This window comes from Zootoca vivipara, chromosome 14, assembly GCF_963506605.1.
Source record: "Zootoca vivipara chromosome 14, rZooViv1.1, whole genome shotgun sequence".
In the NCBI taxonomy this organism is placed as follows: Eukaryota; Metazoa; Chordata; class Lepidosauria; order Squamata; family Lacertidae; genus Zootoca; species Zootoca vivipara.
Window position 1 is genome coordinate 6,745,671 of NC_083289.1, and position 22,397 is coordinate 6,768,067.

At 41.9% G+C, this 22,397-nt stretch overlaps 1 protein-coding gene across 6 annotated transcripts in view; it reads right to left on the minus strand.

Moving 5' to 3' along the window:
* Positions 1–405: 405 nt before the first annotated feature.
* TCF12 (transcription factor 12) overlaps positions 406–22,397 on the minus strand; it is a 141,891-nt gene continuing 119,899 nt past the window's right edge. For 3 of the 6 annotated variants that reach the window (XM_060282399.1, XM_035131799.2, XM_060282401.1), the window contains 6 exons: positions 19,687–19,893; positions 12,928–13,042; positions 9,988–10,159; positions 8,247–8,479; positions 3,987–4,140; positions 407–2,575 (listed from right to left, as the gene is read on the minus strand). In XM_060282399.1, the coding sequence (XP_060138382.1) occupies positions 3,998–4,140; positions 8,247–8,479; positions 9,988–10,159; positions 12,928–13,042; positions 19,687–19,893 (870 nt within the window). In that variant the 3' untranslated portion in view covers positions 407–2,575; positions 3,987–3,997. Of the gene's footprint in view, positions 2,576–3,986; positions 4,141–8,246; positions 8,480–9,987; positions 10,160–12,927; positions 13,043–19,686; positions 19,894–21,428; positions 21,501–22,397 lie in introns of all 6 variants that reach the window. The other 3 variants (XM_035131798.2, XM_035131797.2, XM_060282400.1) reach the window with 2 other exon arrangements.

The window sequence follows — 22,397 nt, forward strand, 5'->3', positions numbered from 1 at the left end:
TCCATCCACCCCACCACCCCGGGAGACAGCCCACCCTGGAGAACAGACCTCTGCCAGGGACCAGGCCACCCCAACAGTAGCCCGCTCCCCAAGGACTCCCTCCCGCCACGGAGGTACCTACCCCAGAGATTCCCCCCACTCCCCAGAGATCCTCCCCCATAGGTCTTGGCCTTCACCATCCTACCCAATCCACAATCCGTGCCCTCCGCTCATATCTCGCCTGATCCACGATCTCCGCAGAGATCTCCCCACCAACATAAAACAGCCCAGTAGGGCCTACAGGGGGGTCTGAAGGGGGACTCTGAGGGCCCATTTAGGGCCTACAGGGACTCTGAGGCCCCATTTCTTATAAATCAAACACACAACAGCATAAGAAAATGTTAAAATAACTGATTTACAAAGGTTTTTTTTTAAAAAAAGATGGCACATTTATTGCTACATAAATGTTATATACATAGTGTTTTCTGTTACATTTGACAGAAAAAGTGTTGAACTTCTTTCTGCTGGTTGAAAAAGTTTATCAGTAACATCCTGAAATTTGACACAGGGTACAAATTTTCAATAAACCAACAATGGAAACCGGGTAACAAGATGAGAAGCAATTCATCTCGGACAAGTAGCTCTTACAATACTCCATAAGGTACTACACAGTATGCTAGAACCCTACTATGCTCTTACAATGCTATTGTAAATTTATGGTATTAATGGACAGGTTACGGTAAATAACCCTACATTTTTTACTACCTAATATAGTAAAATAAAGTAAGAAAATTTTTTTTACTGAAAACTTTTGATTTCAAAAATCTAGAAAGAGTAATATTTAGAATTCAAGACACTTTCTTACAAGATTATTGTATAAAAGACTAGCTACAGTGAAAAATAAGCCAAATGTTTTCTTTTTCTCTCTCTCTCTCTTTCTATTTTATGAAGGAAAGCTTCTGGGCATACCACAAAGTCTAACACAGCCAAGAGACAACAAGCTTGGAAGAAAAAGGTCAGGCAGTGGCAGGTGAGCACTTTCACATGTCATCATAAGCAAGAAGTTCATTGAGACAAGAAGCACTGAAATGAAGAACAAGGCCACAGAAGTTGGGTCAGGTGTTACTGGAGAACAGATAAACAATCCAGTCAGTCACTTCACAAACCAGTTGATTTTCTAGGAACCATCTAAGACATAATCTAAAATTCTTAAGCCTGTTGTAGCAACATTTTTGTTCTTTCAAATGTGGTGAGATTATTCAAATGGCTAGTTGATCTATTTCTTTAGTGAGTACAAGCAGATTGCAACCAGGAAGATAGTTAAGAAAGTTGTGCTTCCATTGTACCTTCCTCTCCGCCACACTCTGGGGTGCTACAGTGGAAGACAGCTTTTATGGAAGTTCAAAAGAGCTGGGATATCCCCAAAAGAGGGAGCAAGAAAGGAAGACTTAAGGACCATTCAGGTCAAGCTGCAGCATATTCCGAAATTGCTGATGCAGCTTATTTTCTAGGACAAAGAAGTTTGGCAAGAAGTTGATAGAATCCCATCCCAACCTTCTTTGCAGATAAACTAGATGATATTTTTTAAGCTAAAGTGTAAGGACAGACTGGCTGTTGCTCTTGTATCCCAGTGGTCAGATCCACTCACCCTACTTCTGCCACAACAAACTTCAGATCAGACTGCTCACCAGACTTTACAACAGGTAAGTAAGTATCCTTTGCATTTTAATATATTTTATGCTTACAACCATACTTACTGCTTAGAAAACAAAGCAATTCTAAGTTGGTTGTCCCCCCCCCCCCAATTTACAGTTCACATTGCAAGTTATACTAGGAACCCCAACTGTCTAAGGGGTTTGAGAAATCAATAGTACATCACTTCTTTTCATTCCAAGAAACGCTGTGACCATAGTATGGTTCACGCCTTGCGCTTGGAACATGAACACCTATGCAAGAAGGAACTGTGCCTGAGAGGGCTGGCAAGCATTTAAAAATAAAAAGACATACTAAGGAAAACATGCATCAAACAGCCAAAGGAATGGGGAGAATGACAGAAGCCCTTGACCCTTCTTTCTTTTAGGACATTCACAAATATGCTGGGAATGTGAAGGGTTAGAAGTGTTTGTGGTTTTGCTCTCTTAACACCAACCTCTCAGCTGAACTCCCATCAGCTTTGAACAGCTTAACATTTCCCTTCATATTGTAGACCTTCACAGTTCCATTACAAATAAATAACAATTTGTAGTTACAATGCATTTGTCAATTCAGTTTAGGCACAAGGCAACTTCCACAGCGAGTGGAGGGATCAAAGAGTCTCTGATTGTGCTGGAGCGGCATGCTGCTTTCAAGAGGACAAGGAGGAGGAGGAGGAGGAGGAGGAGATGCACGGAACATTTCTTGTGCTGAAATTCTATCAGGAGGAGATGCTGTTGTCATCATCACCCTGATGCAGTTGGTCACCAGTTACTTTAACCATATAATTGCGTTTGGGTTTCTTGTGTCTCCTATCAGATGTGTCATTGTTCAATTTTGAGTCTCTGTCCTTGTGAAGAAAAGCAGGTCACCTTCTAGGTTTCCTCCCCATGTTTCTGGAATTCTGGTGTGAAAATCATAGAAGATATTAGCAACATGATGATGGTACCATGAATGTCTGCTAAATTTACTAATAGTTACAATTTTCACCAGCAAAGCCTGGCTGATCTGCAGCTGGCCGAAACACCAGCCAGCTCCAGCAAGCCATGTAGGACAGCATCCAGTTTTATGTGGAAGATCTGATTCTGTTTCTCTTGAAGCAGTTTATCCCAACGAGCCCATCCAAGAAACTAGGGGCAGATCCATACTAAACATTAAAATCATATCCAACACACATTTGGCCCCCCTCCCCCCAAATCCTGTGAACTTAAACTACAGCTCCCATGATCTGGGGGGGAAGTCATGTGCTTTAAAAGTGCACTGAATGTGCTTTAAATGTATAGTTTGGATCTGCCCCACATACAAACTGGTCTATAGCACTAGCCAATAGATCAAGTAGGAGTTGAAGTGGCTTGACTTGCTTCCGTTCTGTGTGGAGGCAGAGCAAAGTCAGCACCAAAGCATCAACCGTGCAAAGGAAAACACTCTACTCAGAAGAATCTCTCTGTCACGACAAGCTCATGGAGAAAATATGCCCAAGAGCCCATTTGCATTACCAGCTACTGGTCTATTTGCAGATGACCCCCTCAAAACTGGATGGACGATGGACACCTGCTGTAACCAAGACAGGCACGCAACAGAGACCATTCCTATACCAAGCAATCAGTCCAGTTTGCATGGACAGAATATTAGCCTTGGTCTGCCCCCTTCAAAACTGTTCTGTCTTCACAATATATACACACTTTGTGGTTAATCCTCACAGTGAGTTTTACAGTAGCACAAAACACAGGGAGAAGCTGGCATCTGTGCAAAGCACTTACTCACAAAACAAAGAGCCAGGTGATAAAATGCTTGGCACTCAGCTACTTTTGTGCAAAACTGAAGTAGCAAGGGGGAAAGTGAAGGACGCCATGATAACAAAACAGTCATGAGGGCCAGACAGGGAGCTCACTTGGATGCCTCTTCCACAGAATTGGTTCTTTTGTGATTGTTTTTAGTTGCATCCCTCCTCTCTCCCTGCTAAAAAGTGGTACAAGTGACTTATGCAAACACCTACACCGGCTGAAGATCTGGTGCTTCTTAAGGTGAGCTCTCAGTAGATTTTTAGTAATGGCAAGTCCTAAAGGTGTTTGTTGAGTATTGCTATTCATTTTAACAAAACTATGTTAGATGTGGTAAAATGGTAAAGGACTTTATAGCATTTGAAAACAACAACTAGATCTGGGTCTCATGATGGCAATAGTTAAAACAAGCACAAAGGGTAGTCAACTCATTTTCATACTTTGACTATGTCTTGTGTCCTACACCCAAATTTCAATTTTGGGTATGCAAAAGAGCCCTTTCTGACTCACACAGATGTGAAATGTTCCCCTTACCTGGCTGATGTTTACATATGACCCATAGGGTTGGTAGTTTCACTAAGCCCAGGATGGCTTCCTGGATGTGATGCTGGTGGCTCTGCCGATACGGCAGAAACTTTTTCTTCTTCTCTTCTCTTAAGGCAGGCTGCTTTGGGGTTTAGGTTCCTCTCTAAGAGTAACATAAAAAACACCATCTCTATTAATGCATGAAAAGTATGGTTTTGATTGGTGATTAGCTCTCATTATGGAAGAAGCAAACCAAAGATTTATCTAAGTGGCATTATCAAGCACGCTGAACTCTACAGATAGTTCTTACAAATGTTTATTTATTCTAATCTAGATATGCCATCTTTCTGAGCCAAGTCATTGCAAGGCAGTTTATATAAGACAATTAATGACCAAAGCCACATTTGAAAGACATTGTTTTAGGATTCACCAATTTTGCACAAAACAACAGTTTCAAAAATAAAAAATCTATTTATCTGTTGCACCCCACCCCAACCAGGTAGAGAACCATCAGTCCACCAGAGAGTTCAGAGATAGCCTGGGAGGTTTCCACAGAAGATCTGATTCTGGTGTGGAAACTCATGATGCAAAACATAAGAACCATATTGATACACTGTTTTTCACATTTATACCCCAAATATGATTTCAGCCGGTCCCTGAGGCAGTACAAGTCACAACTAAAAACTTTTAAAACAGTATAGTGGTACCTCGTATTACAAACACCTCGGGTTACAGACTCCGCTAACCCGGAAGTAGTAACTTCGGTTAAGAACTTTACTTCAGGATGAGAACAGAAATTGCGTGGCGGCAGCAGGAGGCCCCATTAGCTAAAGTGGTACTTCAGGTTAAGAATGGTTTCAGGTTAAGAACGAATTAAGTTCTTAACCAGAGGTACCACTATTTAATAAAACCAACAACACCATGTTAAACATTTTTCATAAGATACTCCAAAGCACAATGGAGACATTGTGATGGGTTATTGGGTTGTTGTTTTTATTTTGATTATATATCTTGTGGTTTTATATTTTGATTTTGTTCTGTGAACTGCCCTAAGACCTCCGGGTATAGGGCAGTATATAAATTCCAATAAATAACCACCACTACCTGCTGAACCCAGCTGGTCAGTCCTTTACTGTTAGATGCAATTAGCCATATGTTGCAAATTTACTGTATTGTATGCTTGTTTGTTTGTTTTGGTAAGTTTTGGGGCTGTTTTAAATTTGGAAGTTTAAGTACATATATGTTGGGTTGGGAAATTGTTGTGGGATGGGCCAATGGCCGTAATAAATATCAATCAATCAATCAATGCAATTAGCCATGATGTACAACAGATGAGGTCTGACTAGTGGTGAATAAAGCAGAACTATTACTTTCCATGTCTTGAAAACTATGGTTTTGCTCATGAGGCTTAAAATTACATTAGCTTTTTTTGTATCTCTATCACACTAGTGACTCATGTGCAGCTTGTGATTGATTAAAACCTCAATAACCTGTTCAGATATACCAGTGTCAAGCTATTCTCCACCCTATATCTGTGTATTTTACTGATTTCTGGCTAAGTGCAGAAGTTTGCATTTGGTTCTGTTGAATTTCATTTTGTTAGTTTCGGCTTAGATTTCCATTTTGTCAAGATCATTTTGAATTTTATTCCCGTTCTCTACACTTGATCTTAGAGAATAGAATAAGCGATGCCTGTTTTGTGAGTTATTACTGACTCCTCCCAGTTTCATTTCTCATTTACAAATCTGTCAAGGATTCCATTCACCTGTTCATTCAAGTCAGCCTTCCTCAACTTTGTGCCCTCAAATATGTTTGAGACTACAACTTCCATAAATCACAACCAGCACAGTTGTGTGGCTCATCTGGAGGGCACCAGGTTGGGGAAGCCTGATCTAAGCCATTGATAAAAATACTGCTATTGAATATTCCATTTCTATGTTCAGCTGTTAATTCCGTCACTTCCAAGATAAACACTCTCATCCTTGTTTTCTTACAACATAACAGGAAAAAAGAATACAAAATGAGGCCCAAGTTGCTGGCATAAGCAACAGAACAGATGAGATGTCACTTGGTGATTTAGACCACTGAGCAGATATTAATGTTGACACCTTCTGCATCTCGAAGACATTTATATGCACACCCTGGAAATGCATCAGATGAGAAAGCACAATACAAAACGCAGCTGTGTCCAGCCGGCCCACAGGGAGAAATAAACAAGGGAGAGAGAAAGACATCCTCTTTAGTGGGAGATGGTGTGGCTCTGATGTCCGTTTCATCATTTATTTGACACAGATATAAAAGGAGTTGCATATGAGAGGTCAACAGTCGCTCCAGTTCGACAGGAGAATGTGATTATAAAGAATTGTGCTTATTTTATAACCCAACCCCAAGAGAGGACTTTTCAAGGTTGACATGGATATGGATTTGTTGCTAAGGGTTAACTCTGCTTCCAGTGGCAGCTGGTGCCCCCTCAAAGTCAGGCAAACCCCATAAGGATTATGATAAATGGACTTGACAGAATGCAATTTAAATAAAAAATTAGCGCCTATGGTTAGGATTTAAAGCACTCAGGGCACTGGTGTGCACACAGAGCTCAGCAGGAACATTCCTGACACGGAAGACAAGGGGACAGCCCTTCCTTGCACAGAGCTCCAGGCATGCAGCGGATCCTCCTTCTGTACACCCACACTGCAAACACCACCCAAGCTGAATTCATAATCATTAGCTAAGATTATCAATGTATTTTCAGTAGCATCTATCCTTTGCTTTCTTTATTCGGCTTTAGTATTTCAATTTGTAGATACCGGTATAGCCAAAGACCCAGAGGTTAAGGAGGACTTGGATTTGAGAGAGCAAGCTTAAATTCTCAGTGCAGCCACGAAGCTCCTAGCTTGCCTTGGGCAGGTAGATCAAAATCTCAAATTGCCTGCCTGCATCATGTGAACAGTGGTGGCTGGCACAACAGTGTTGCTCACCTGCCTTCCCAGCATGGAGGTTGCTGCTAAGGGAGCAGGGAGGTCAGTGTTGTGGGGGCATAGCTGCAGAGCCAATCAGATAATCCCAGGGCCATGTTCTGCACCTCGCCCCACCCCCCAGTTACCAGCAGCGACCTCTGCATTGGGCAATGCTACCCCACCCTGTTCTGCCAGCTACTTCTGCCTGGGAATAAGAATAATATTTCATGCCTGCAGTAACAGTGAAATAAGCCCAGACAGAAAATCACCACAGAGTGACTGCATGACAAGTGCCTGTTGAAGCCCTAGCACACAGTTTGAAGGAAGAATGAGGTACACAAACCAAAAAAACACACAAATGGGCCTACAAAGACTTTACTGCTGGGAAACATAAATTGAATTATAAAAGCAAAGCAATTATACAAAACACACAGCGCACAAATAGTATAACACTAATGGAGAAGAAAATACATGCTCCCCCCCCCGGCATGGCACTTTACCCCGTTTTTCCTGAAAAAGAGCCCCAATCATAACTGATAAAATGCTACCACATGCTTATAGAGAAGGGGGTCTGAGGCAGGGGGCTAATGGCCTTGGCTTAAAGTTACTGTGCTCTGCCCCAAGCCAACCCCAGAGGGTCCAGATCCCTGTGATGAACTGTGATTGATTGATTAAAAAAATATACCACTTCATTGTTAAAGAAATCTCTAAGCGGTTTACAACACTATTAAGCAGTATGTGATACATGGGCATTTTCTTGCCTCTGTCATATTTCTGGGGGACGGGGTGGGGTTTGGGGGAGAAGCAGATACAACAGCCTGGGCCCTTTTGTTAAAAAGCAATAAAATCTGTGTGTGTTCCCAGGTTTATGTTGAATCTTACTGAAAAAAGGAACTCTTACAAGTTATACATGCTCAGCTCTCCCACTAAATATGCTGAAACTCAAAAAGGGTTAGGTCTGGCTGGACTGAGCTCAGTTTTTCTATTTACAAGCTATCCTATGCACAACAGAGCTGGCAGTCACCCATGAGACTGTGGAATTGCACCACCCAGCATGAATGGGTAGATGGTGTATCCTGAGTGCACCACACCCACTTCACACAGCACTGTGCAGAAAGGCCTGTCAAAGTCCTGCCACTGCCACCTCTTGCCCACAAGGCAACATAGCCTGCCCTCCTTCTTCAGCCCTATCCCTCTTAGACGCAAATTAGAACATGGCTTAAGGAATGACGTTCACACTTGGATGAAGAAGGCAACACAAAAACTGGGACAAAGAGGGAAAGAAGAGACACATGCTCCACCCAGCCAAGCTCACCTCTGACTTGCTGCTCGAGACTGAGGATGACTGCCACAGCCTGGTGAAGAATAAGCAGCTTGGTCTGAGGTTTCTCACTCTTCAGATGAAGTTGACACATCCGGCCCAGCTCTTTGAATGCTTCGTTAATATCTCGGACGCGCAGGCGCTCACGAGCGTTGTTGGCCATCCGCCTCTCTCGCTCCCGCTCCAGCTTTTGTTCGGGATTTAAGTCCTCATCTTCATTAATGCTGCTGTTGGAACACAAGCAGGCAAAGTGCCTGGAGTAAGCACCCTGGCAATCATCCCTGTTCATATCATATCACAGAACTTTTTACTGCTGCATGCATTCCCCCTTTTCAAGTGTCTTCCATGCAAGGAAGTGGCTTCTGCAAACCAGAATAATGAGCCCTAATTTCTCACTCTAACCCCCCCCCCCCCGGGCTTTTGCTACTTTTGGCCAACCTATCTCTCACACAAGTAGAACATTTTCATGAATAGTGTAGCCTGTCAGTGAGGGTTTGGCAACCTGAAGACAGTGTTCCAAAAATGTTACCAGAGTTGAGATCTGTGAGCACTTGGGTCCTGGTTTATGCAAGCATGTTGTGAGCAAGTTCACCCCAAAGTAATTAACAACAGAAATTACTGCCACCAAGGTGAATTTGCTGAAGTGATCCTTCTTTTTGCCTTACTAGTCATTTCCTCCAAACCAGAAGCAGATCTTTCAGAGGTCCACGCAGCTCACATGAACAGTTCAGGATGGAAGGTATAAACAACAAAGACTCAGTGCTTAATTAAGAATGACAGCTATCAGGAAGAGCAAAAAACACCTACACCTGGCAACTCACTCCTGACTTGAAAAGCTGCCCACTTCTCCATGTGAAGTACCTGTCATCCTTTGTGGTGTACCAGAAATGTTGTTGTTGTTTAGTCATTTAGTTGTGTCTGACTCTTCGTGACCCCATGGACCAGAGCACACCAGGCACTCCTGTCTTCCACTGCCTCCCGCAGCTTGGTCAAACTCATGTTCGTAGCTTCGAGAACACTGTCCAACCATCTTGTCCTCTGTCGTCCCCTTCTCCTTGTGCCCTCAATCTTTCCCAACATCAAGGTCTTTTCCAGGGAGTCTTCTCTTCTCATGAGGTGGCCAAAGTATTGGAGCCTCAGCTTCAGGATCTGTCCTTCCAGTGAGCACTCAGGGCTGATTTCCTTCAGAATAGATAAGTTTGATCTTCTTGCAGTCCATGGGACTCTCAAGAGTCTCCTCCAGCACCATAATTCAAAAGCATCAATTCTTCGGCGATCAGCCTTCTTTATGGTCCAGCTCTCACTTCCATACATCATTACTGGGAAAACCATAGCTTTAACTGGATGGACCTTTGTCGGCAAGGTGATGTCTCTGCTCTTTAAGATGCTGTCTAGGTTTGTCATTGCTTTTCTCCCAAGAAGCAGGCGTCTTTTAATTTCGTGACTGCTGTGTACCAGAAATAGTGGACCTTATTCTGAGGGGACAATAAAGGTCTTAAGGGCACTACCAGGAATGAGCCTGACAGTTTACATGAATTACTGAACCTTAGAAGACACCGAAAGAAAACTTCCATATTGAACTTTCCATTATTTGCACACTGAACTGACACCTGAAATCATATATGTGCTTTTTGATTATGCCCCCCCCCAATAGTTTATCACGCTAAGAGTTTTTCTCACCCCAGGCAGAGGGTACCGACAGAGAACCTGACCTCTGAGGAGTGGGCTGCTATACCTTGTTCTTCCTCTTGATGAGATTTTGATATCCTTTTGGGAGGACTCATCATCAGATTTCATATCATCAGAGGAGGCAGGTTCATGCGTGTTTTCATCTTTCTCCTTGTGCTCTGACTTGATCTCAGCCGGACCTAAAGCTACTGAGTGGTTTGGCAACCCAGATGACAGCACTGCATGCAAACACAACAGAGTGTAATTAGCAATAAGAAGACCACCACCTCCCTTATGTTTGTCCAAAGACAACCTGGCTAAGAAAATGGGTAGCAAGTGGCTCCCACCCAGATAAAGAAGACATAGGAAAATGTTGAAAAAGGAACTGAGATCAGGAGGAAGGTCATAAGGTAGTATTAGAAATCCCTCCCTTCTTTTGCTCTAAACATAAGTGTTTCAAGGTGGGAGGCTCTAATGTTGAGTCAATTAGCTGTCTGAAATAGCTACTTGATGGGTTGGGTGCATTTGTGTTTTGTGGGGAAGATGATGCAATTTTATATGACAGATAAAAAATGTTTGCTTTTTTTCACTTGAACTCCAACACTGATGCTTTTATTGGCTGCTCAACATGTCACCCATTAGACTTTTTCCCTGATAAAAAACCCAAAAAACTTGCAGTTTTCAGTTAAGAATCTCTCACAATTCCAGAAAACCTTTGAAATGTAATTGCTGTCTACAATAAATTAGAGGTCCATGCCAGAAGAGAAGAAATTTAAGACCGTACTTATTTCAGCAAGTGTCACAAAAGACCAGGACCAGTTCACAACAACTCTGAAGTGAGAAAGAGAGCCTCTGGGAACTCTGCTGGATACTTCTGGCTTGCCCCTATTTTGGCTTCAAATAAGTGATCATGTAAAGCCCTTGGCAATAATAATTATCCCTCCAAAGACAAAAACAAATTGCTTTGGGAGGGGGAGGCAGGAACTCTTCCAGATTCCAGTCCCCTTGCCCTGCTAGCATTATGTGCATGTCTCAAGTGGATTGTGGAACTACCGTAAGTGTGGCTCTCATCCCAAACCCTTTTCAGTGCAACATGAATGGTTCTCATTTCCTCATATTCCTACTCTTGAGAACCTGAAATACATGGCACAGGTCCATATGCACTGCCTCCTGCAGCAGACTCATATTAAGTGATCCTTGTGGGGATATAACCTCTCCATGGTGCCCTACTGTCTATGGGCAATGTTGAGAGAATAAAACTTTTCTGCGATGTACCTAATAAGTGATCCTGTGTACTGCAGGTTGAAAGGCAAAGGGTAAGAAATTTCCTCTGAGAGAATTAATCAGTATTCACATGATATGGGGCAGGGGGTAGGGTGGGGAACAGAGATCCTATTACCTGTAAGAGTAACGACTCTTGGTGTTCACCAAGCACACAGACTATCATTCTTTTCAGGACCCACAACCCAAATCACTGTGCTTTGGATTTATAAGAAATATTATTTTAAGAGACCATTTGGAGAATTGTTGGCAAACACCATATGAATAAATCAGGAGCACAATGGGAGGCCCTCGTGCACTGTGGCTGCAAGTTCCAACTGGTCCAGAAAATGACACATTCTACCCTCTCTGTGCATAAGACCTACTCAAAGAACCCTCCTGTGGTACTGTTCATTTTACTGTGTGACCTAAAGGAAAAAAGGAGGGAATCCATCCATTCAGGCCAGCAAAACTTCTCATGCCTTAGCTTGTTTCAGCTGAGAACTGAAAAGTGCTCTTAAATGTACCTGCTATGAATGGGTGTGTTCTGCCAAGGCTGGGATATCAGTTCAGCTTGTTACTATATAAACATCATTTTTAAGAACAGGAAGTGCTACACAAGTCCATTTCAGATTATAGGGAACCACTTCTGCAGGGGGAAAACTATCTCCAAAAGTGGTTGTGCAGATTTAATCCCCTTCTTTAAAAATTTAGTAGATAGGCCGACACATCATGCAGTTTGGAAAGACAGACAACTATTATGGGATATGCTACATTAATTTACTAACTTGCATCCACATGGCCGTGTGTGTGTGTGTGTGTGTGTGTATGCTTAAGCAGAAGTGGGGAACTTCCAGCATGCACATCAAATTTAGCCTAACTAAACTCCTCATTTGGCCCCCAAGGCCATTTTCGCCAAGCCATGCCCATGTGCCCTACACCTGATGTCATGTGTGGAGCAGGTAAGGGTGGGGCTAAAAGAGGCATCCCACAATCAGCTGGTTGTTAGGCTTTTGGTAAGCGTATTACTGATTGAGAAGTATGTGCAAAGTACTTTGCAATTATTGTGCTCAGCACTGCCCAAACACCAACTAGAGCAGAGCTTTCCAAACTGTGTGTTGTGACCTGTTAGTGTGTCAGATGCAATGTGTAGGTGTAACCCCTCTTTAAAGGGTTAGTTTAACCTCCAGTTTGCTAGTAAAACTGAATTACTGTGAATTTTTTTTACTAAAAAGTGTCACCAACATGAAAAGTTTGGAAAGCTCTGAACTAGAGGGTTTACAAAGCACCTTGTACAGCAATTCTGAAGCACCCAACAATCAGCTGGGTGCTTAGTAAACTCTGCACAAGGGTTATGCTTTGACAGGTCCTGTCTACTTATCAAAGATGGTCTGCACAGGTGGGGTGGGGAGAAGATACAAGATCTGGCTTACAGGGATAAAAATGTTTCCCATCACTGTTTAAGACAGGTAGACAAACATTGCCAAAGCATGCCTGGGATCACAACAAACAGCAACCCAAATACAAGTTTTTAGGGAGAGGAATCAGTGGGGTTTACATGAAGAATTTTACTGCATATCACAAAGATTCCTCCAGCTACAATATATTTCTCGTTCATGAAGGGACAATTAAATACAGCCAGGTTTGTAGATTAGACTCCCTAGGATGCTTAGATGGACTAGTTACCCAGAGTCCTGGGTTAGAAAAAATCCAGCTGGAATTCATCTTACCTCTGTACTCTTCTTACCTCTGTAGCTTTCTTGTGCTTTGTGGTTTAGTTCAGAATTCTGAGCAGAAAGGGCACTGGACAATCCCGAATGATTGCCACTGAGGCTGACGCTGTCTTCTCGGTGCGCACTGACCTGGGACAAAAAAAAGCACAATCACAGATAATCAGTCAGGCAATAGAAGCAGTCAACCCAAGGTCTTTCTGAGGCAGTGGCTCCTAGCACTGCTGACACAGGTTCTTCAACTGGCGGAACGGGGAATGAGTAGTGAGGTGGTTATGTTTGCTGATGATACTAAATTGTTCAATAAAACAAAAAGTGATTGTGAAGAGCTCGGAAAGGACATATCCAAACTGACCAAATGGGCAGTAAAATGGCATTCAGTGTAAATTCAATGTAAACAAGTGTAAAGTGACGTATGTCATGGCAAAAAAATTAATAAATCATAATTGCACAAACAAGATAATGGGATCTGAACTGGCAGTGACTGACCAGGAATGAGACCTTAGAGTAAAAGCAGAGAGCTCAACAAAGATGTTGACCCAGTGTGCAGCAGCTGTGAAAAGGGCAAATTTCACGCTGGGGTTAAGAAAAGAATTGAATTTGGAATACTTTGTAAAGTTGCAGTCACCTCATCCCAAAAACAAGACTATAGTTGTAAAATGTTCAGAGAATGATAAAGAGATAACAACTCCCTGCAAGGAAAGGTGGCAGCATTTTGGGCTCTTTAGTCCAGAGAGAAAAGGCAAATAAGAGGTGACATGATAGGCGTTTATAAAATTATGTATGGCATGGAGAAGGAAGAAGAAAAGATTTTCTTCTTGCATAGCACTAGAACTTGTGTACATTCAATAAAGCTGAATATTGGAAGATTCGGGACAGAAGAAAGTACTTCTTCACATCCTACATAGTTAATCTCCTATTGAATTTACACAACAAGAGGTAGTGATGGTCACCCAATTAAATGGCTTCAAATTCATGGAGGACAAAGCTATCAGTAGCTACTAGGCATGATGGCTATGCTCTGCCTTCACAGTCAGAGACAATAATGTTTCTGAATACCAGCTGCTGACAAGAGAGGAAAGTGCTGTTGTGCTTGAATCCTGCTTGCAGTTTTTCCACAAGCATTTGGTTGGCCACTGTGAGAACAGGATGCTGGATTAGTTGGATCTACCAGGCTCTTCTCATGTTCTTATGCTCATGCTGCCAATGCAGAGTTATGGCTCCCCTCCTATGACACAATGCTTCTACCGTTAATTGAAGAAGATTCAAGAGAAGTGAAATTAAAAGTACCATAAATGGGAAGGGAAATAATATCACTTCACACAGCCAAAGTCCTATTCTTATTCTTATTAGAATTTATATACCACCCTATACCTGCAGGTCTCAGAATATAAAGCCACAAAGTACACAATCAAAATAAAAACAACAAGCACCCAATAACCCCCCCCCAAAAAAAAACCCCAACACATTTTAAAATGGCATAGGATGTCAATCAAATAAACTAAAGGCCTGGTTAAAGAGGAACTTTTTTGCCTAGCGCATAAAGGTGTATAATGAAGGCGCCAGGCGAACTTTCCTGGGGAGAGCATTCCACAGACGGGGAACCACCGCAGAAATGGCCAGTTCTCATGTTGCCACCCTCTAGATATCTCTTGGAGGAGGCACACAAAGAAGAGCCTCAGAACATGATCTCAGGGTCCGGTTGGGTTCATATGGAAAGAGGCGGTCCTTGAGGTATTGCGGTCCTGAGCAGTTTAAGGCTTTATAGGTCAAAACCAGCACTTTGAATTGGGCCCGGAAAATAATTTGTAGCCAGTGAGGTCAGACCAGGATTGGTGTAATGTGCTCAAACCGTCTTGCTCCGGTCAGCAACCTGATCTTGCAACAACAACCATTTTATTATTTGTACCCCACCCATCTGATGGGGTTGCCTCAGCCGCTCTAGGCAGCTTCCAGCATATACAAAAGCATAATTAAACATTAAAAGCATTAAATATTAAGCACTTCCCAATACAGGGCTGCCTTCAGCTGTCTTAAAGGTTGTAACATATCTCAAGGGTTGAGAGTTGGGTTGTACGAGTTTGTCTCCTCACCCCTCATGAGAGATCCCTTCTTGCAACATCAGTATCAATATCATACATTTTTTGCTGATTTGCTGCCAGGATTGCTGACATGCTTCACAATGAACCCTTGGTTGCTGGCACTGGAAGGCCTATGCTAATAAGTTTGGCAGGTCAAAGGTCATCCCCCCACCCTTTAACACACGTATTCATTGGAAAAGGAACAACAAATGCAAACCTAAAGGGGGGGGGCGTGCAATCAAGCACTACTATAGTCTAGAGATGAAGCTTTTTTATAGGAATAAATAGCAGAGAACAGCAGCTAACAGATTAAGCCTTTAATTAAATAGGTTTATTGCCCACAGTTACACATGAGAACCCCTGCTTTTCAATAAATCCTTCAAGCCTAGTAAACTGCTGAGCTTTGAATCTCTCCTGAGTAATTAATGCAGCTTTTCCCTTTAACATTTAGTGTGGGTTTTACTGAGACAGAGATAAATACCCTTATGCAAGTTCATGCTTTAATTTACTGTTTCCTGTGAACTCCAATTCATCCTGATTTGTTGTATTACTTTCCAAATGCAAGATTCTTCCACAAAGACAGATGCAAACTAATCAAATATTTTCTAGTTACAGGTAGGTAGCAGTGTTGGTCTGGCATAGTCGAAACAAATTCCCCCCCCCCCTTCCAGTAGCACCTTAGAGACCAACTAAGTTTGTCATTGGTATGAGCTTTCATGCGCATGCACACTTCTTCAGATACACTGAAACAGAAGTCTCCAGTCTTATTTTCCTTTTAACATAGAACCGTGCCTCAGGTTAGTGTAAAGTTTCACAATAATATCAATAGTCACCAGATAGAAATACAAACAATATGAAGAAAGTGTGAAACTCTCCAGAGGTGGACGGTTAAGAATAAAACTTTGTTGAATTCTGCTCTAGAAGTTTAGTATATCTATATTCTAGTTATGCTCAAATCCAAATAACATTCAAGCTGCTAATCATGAGATGTCTTAAGGGCAAAGTAGCCACAGAATGTTATTAAAATTTGATTGTTAAGACAATGTCCAAACCTAACAGCTACCAGATTCTTGATAATGTTAAAATCTAAGACTAATCTAACAATGACAGACAGATCAGATCTTAGATTCAGAAAACAGTCTGGAAACTTTGAAAGTGAAGTTGAACTTCTAGAAACATATTCAAGAAAATAATTTAATAGACATTCCTGGCAAAATATTTACACAGCAATGTAAGACATAGAATCATAGAATTGTAGAGTTGGAAGGGATCCTAAGGATCATCTAGTCCAACCCCCTGCAATGAAGGAATATGCAGCTGTCCCATACAGCGATCAAACTTGCAAGCATGGCATTCTCAGCACCATGCTCTAACAAACTGAACCATCCAGGCATGTTAACCAAGTACAATATCAAATCAACTTAAACAAGTTCTCAGGTTGATGAACTAAACCACATTAGATCATCAACTGAATTCAAACAGTTACTTTCTTAATAAGATACTTCAGGAAATATTAATTTTTGTAATTTCAAAACATGGCCAGAATGTTAACTTTGCAACAATATTGGCAGTGTTTAGACATCACACTAAACCACAGTTTAGAGCAAACCTAGTCTGGACTACTCAACCCTCACTCTAATGTAGCAATCCTAAAGTAATTGACACTGAAGCCAGTAGGTTTCACATCTGATCAAGGTGACAAAAAAAGAGAGCAAAGGGCAACTCCACTGTTGAAAACAATCCTGGCATCCAACAAAATGAGGGCCCATTTAAGGGGGCACTTCCATGTAGGCAAAGCCAAGCCTATGAACACAGGATCAAGCATAAAGAACCAAGTGTCTCCCATGCATCACAGATTTTTGAGGGGATATTTACTGAGACCTTATCGTGTGCAACATGAAACACCAGCAGGAACACTGGCACCCCCTGCACTATACAGTGGTACCTCGGGTTACAGACGCTTCAGGTTACAGACTCCGCTAACCCAGAAATAGCACCTTTCGTTAAGAACTTTGCTTCAGGATGTGAACAGAAATCGCGTGGCAGCGGCGGGAGGCCCCATTAGCTAAAGTGGTACCTCTGGTTAAGAACAGTTTCAGGTTAAGAACAGACCTCCAGAACGAATTAAGTTCTTAACCCAAGGTACCAATGTACATTTCTTGCAGAGGACCGAGAAAAGTACGGCATGTTCAAGCAGCTTGCAAAATAGGACTCTAACTTGTTATTGAGTACCGAGTACAAAAGGAAATATGTCAAAGTATAGAGAGACAGCCAACTTACTTGGAAGTGCTCAACACGTCTGGCAAGAGAGCTAGTGAAGGACTCTGCTTCCTACTTCAGCTTAAACTTATTCTAGTTCATGCCAATGCCAGGCTTTTCCCAAAAAGCACAACGGAATCTAACATTAATGTATGCTTCCAAACATTAAATAGAAAGCAAAATGGTGGGTTGCTTTTAAGATTTAAAATGTTCATTGAGTAAAGAGCAGAGAAAGTGTAACAACCAGCACAACAGAAAACACCAAAACAACAATTAAGCAGAGATGCAGGAAATGATTTTTTTAAAGCTGGCAGAAAACTTAAGCAAGTGTTACAATAAAACCATGCCTGGTTATGCAAGTCATAAAAAATAAGACTTACATTACTCATTTCCTTGTTTCTTCTGCCAAGGACATTTTCAAGGAAATTTAATTATTTTTTGTAAGAGTTAAGAAGTTAAAATGAGCTGCAATGGGATGTCCAAAATATATTGCTAAAACTTAATGAACTTTTTTTTGGCCAAGGTTTACTCAGAAGGGCAAGCTTTCCTATTTTATCACTGCTTCAGTCAGCATACACGATCTTCCCCAACGTAGTGCTCTCCAGATGTTTAGAACTACAACTCCTTTCAGACCCAGCCAGCATAGGCTTTGTCCTATGCATTCTATTGGCTGAGAGCAGTCAGAATTTCATCAACAAAAATTATATGGAGAAGAAACTACTAGGCACCCATCCCTCACTCAGGCCAAGGTATTCAGACTGCTCAGCTGTGGATGATGCCTCCATATCCGACTGGTGAACCCTCTACAGCAGGGGTCCCCAAACTCTAAGGCCCGGGGGCCGGATGCGGCCCAATCACCTTCTAAATCCGGCCCGTGGACAGTTCAGGAATCAGCATGTTTATACATGAGAGAATGCGTCCTTTTATTTAAAATGCATCTCTGGGTTATTTGTGGGGCCTGCCTGGTGTTTTTACATGAGTAGAATGTGTCCTTTTATTTAAAATGCATCTCTGGGTTATTTGTGGGGCATAGGAATTCATTCATACTTTTTTCCCCCAAAATATAGTCCGGCCCCCCACAAGTTCTGAGGGACAGTGGACCGGCCCCCTGCTGAAAAAGTTTGCTGACCCCTGCTCTACAGTTTCTTCTTAGAGAGCTAGAATGAGAAAACCTTGGCTCTTCCTCCCTGGTGCTTCGGAGGTGATGAGAGGGGTAAGGAGGTTTGGCCTTGTAACATTATTACTTTCATAATGTTATATTTGATTAAGAGCTATACTCGTAATGTTCACCAATATTAGCATGTCTTCTTGCACTAGTCAGCCAGCCCAGCAAATCTGAGGACATTTTCTATCACCACTGAAGACAATCCTATCAAGACCCACCAGTCTGTTTCTCCCTTAGTACCTATGACAGTGATGGGCAACCTTTTGAGCTTGGTGTGTCAAAATTTGCAAAAAAACTGAGCATAACTCTGATGTGTGAATGGAAAAAGTGAAAGTCATTCTGTTACCCCTTCACCAACTACTTTGATGGGAGGTGAAATCCTGCCTTCATTAAGAAATACCCAGCTGTGGACCTGTTTAAAAGGAAACATTCTCAGAATAGCCAGCAGCTTTGAAAATCATGCTGTAAACAAGTCAACCTAAACTGTTTGAGGGGAGAAATGAACAGAAGCAAATCTGTGGTATCCTTTTCTTACACAATGATTTCAGTGTCTGACTCTGATTCATGGCTGTCTTAAATCCAGTTTATGTAGAATGATTTATATATGTATTAATGAGAGTGAGGTATTTCTCTCTTCTGGGGATGAGGGAGAAGATTAGTCTAAGGACTTTGCTTTCCCATTGTTACATAAACTACAGCTGTGCTCAAAGTCATTACATTTACATTCTGAGTTTGGGCACAACCTGGTTTCACATACCAGCAGCTTCTTTCCAGGCTTGTTTGCCAGCATCTGTTACTAGAAGCTGGTTGCATTTCATAACCATTTTTCCAACCCAGAACACTTGAGACCAATTCCATCCTCCTTGACTGCTTTCCCAGTTCAATCTCCATGTTTGCTACTTCAAGCAGAACATGGGCTGCCAATTATTAAACATCTGGAAAAATCATATGTATAAGCTCAAGTACTATTAGCAAAAGTCTCCGGTTTCTGTATCGGTCAAAGCAGCAGGATTTTACGGAGCGTTCACCAGGCGAACCACTTTAGCTGTTCCCCTCTTTCTGCCCTCCCTTCCCCACTCTCTACATTCCTTCCAAATGGGAACTACCAGCAGATGCATCAGGCTGCCATTTCTTCTTCCACAATCACTATCACTAGTTTGGTTTCTTGCAAATGTTACTAATGTGTAACATCAAATCTTCAAGCTTCAATTCTACTAAAAATTAAATCAAGAGTCAGTTTAACATATTCAGTAGATAAAATAGCTACTTACTATTGAGGCTTGCCGACTGGTGGTTACAAGGCTGGATGCTCCATAATTTGAGTTCAAACTACTAACTGGCCCATTGTGGGAAGATCCCAATAAACTATGTATCTCTCCATGGGTGCTCGGCAGGCTTGTTGAAGGCCCCACCGCATGGCTCCTCAGCACATTGATGGCATCATCGAGTCTGTCCAAGCGATCCTCCATCCGGGACTGCTGTTAGGATTTAGAAGGAGCACAAAGGTCATTTATTGTACATATCTGCTAAATCCATTATATACTGTCATGCTTTCTACAATGGAAGACATGAAAGGCAAGTGGAATGCAATATCAAAAGGATTACAAACACAGCTAAGCAGCACTATAAACAAATAGGTGGGTAGTGGGGGCAGGTAGCTGATTGGAGAGGATGTGGAATTACTTCTGCCTAAAAAAAAGAAAATGATGTTTTTCAACATTAGGTTATTTGTAAGATTGATATTTTAGGATGCAACTTGAAGAAAAATCAGCAAAAATGTCAAAATCCCAATTTGGTTTTAAAAATAAAATTGCTGCATAATTTTGCTGAAATGAAATGTTGGCCTTTTAGTCAGCAAATGACTGGTGGAGTAGATAAAATACTGAAGGTAAAGGGCCCCTGACCATCAGGTCCAGTCGTGTCCGACTCTGGGGTTGCGGCGCTCATCTTGCTCTATAGGCTGAGGGAGCCGGCGTTTGTCCGCAGACAGCTTCCGGGTCATGTGGCCAGCATGACGAAGCTGCTTCTGGCGAACCAGAGCAGCGCACGGAAACGCCGTTTACCTTCCCGCCGGAGCGGTACATATTTATCTACTTGCACTTTGATGTGCTTTTGAACTGCTAGGTGGGCAGCAGCTGGGACTGAGCAACGGGAGCTCACCCCGTTTCAGGGATTCGAACCGCCGACCTTCTGATCAGCAAGCCCTAGACTCTGTGGTTTAACCCACAGCGCCACCTGGGTCCCTAAAATACTGAAGACCCAGGTACAAATCCAACCCACCCTACAAACTCCCTCCCAACTAAGCCACAAAGATAAAAAAACATCCCTAAGACAACTCACAGTCCTTTAGCCCTAAAACCCACCTCATTTGATAGCTGTGATAAAACAAACATTTTAGAAATTAATCTGAGCTCAATCCAATTTACATACCAAAAGGAAATGTGGATTTCTTTTCCCCCTCCTTTTTTAAAAAAGGAAGTTTGGATTTCTTATTTCAAGCTGTCACTATCCCAAAGAGCTCAGAACAGTATCTCAAAACTACCATCCTGTAGAGTAGGTGAGGCTGAAATAGTAGCTAGCATTAGGCTAAGTGAATTTTGTGGCAGTGTGGGGATTTTGGATCTAGATTTTCCGTATCGAAAACCAACACTCTAGCCACTGTACCGACTATGGTGTTTTACTGTCCTTAACTTAGGTTTATTGTTTATTTAAACAGAGTAGGCAAAAATCAGCTTAACCTTGGAAACTCTCCACTAAGTGACATAACAAAATGGTTGAAGGAAATGTGTTATCTACATCTTTCACCAAACTAGCACCCTCCACATGTTTTGGAGCACAAATTCCCCAAGATGGCTAGGACTGATAGGAGTTCTAGTCCAAAATATCTGAAGGGCAGCTGGTTAGCAAAGGTTGCCACACTATACTATATGGTATTTACTGCTACTTTAGGAAAGAATCTGTAAGTAGTGTTAACTGGAAAAATAAAAAGGCACCATCTAAAGAGAAATAGTACCTCACAGACATCCTTTAAGAATGACATAGCATCTTGCAAATGCTCGTGAAGTTGTTGCTCAACTCGGTTTTTCTGGCAAAGTCAAGACAGAACAAGAAGCAAAGCACAGGTTAAGTAATTTTAAAGAGGTGAGATCAACAGCTAGTATGTGTGACAGCCTCAGTGGTTAGTTAAGTTAATTCAACGAAGATTTAAATTATACTGAGAAATCAGAAGAGAAAATACTGAATACTGTAGTAACATTGGAAACCTAATTTCCACATACTGCTTACATTTATTAGTAAAATGCATGGCAGTAACAGAATACTCTTATTTGATAGTGGCATGATATTTTTTTTATCATTGTAGGTTTTCGTTCCACCCCCACCACCCCATTTCCTAACATTGTACTTACAGCTATACTTGATTATTGGTTGCCTGCAAATGAAAGTCCTCGGAATTCTGACCAAAGGCTATGTGCCATTTCTATGTAGCACACAACACAGAATAGATGAGAAAAGGGGCCTACTCATTCTAGCAATCTGTTTCTCACAGGGATAAACAGAGGCCTATGGGAATCTCACAGGCAGGCAAGGGGGCAACAAACTTCTCCTGGGGTTATTCCCCAACTGGTATTCAGAAGCATGCTGCCCCTGATCTTGGAGATAAAAGGTGCCATCATGACTGATAGTTTTATCCTCCATTAATTTGTCTAGTCCCTTTTAAAGCCATTCAAGTTGATGGCCATTACCATTTTGTTTGGTAGCAAATTCCATAGTATAACAATGTGTTGTGCAAACTAGTGCTTCCTGTTTGCATCTTCCACTATTCAGCTTTACTGGATGACCCTGGATTCTAGTTTCAAGAGGGAGGGAGAAAAATCTCAACAGCCACTTGCTTTACTTTTTTTGTTTACCATGGCATTTGCCATCTTTTCTAAACCAAAAAACTCTAAATGCAACTTTTTCTCATATGCAAGTTGTTCTAGTC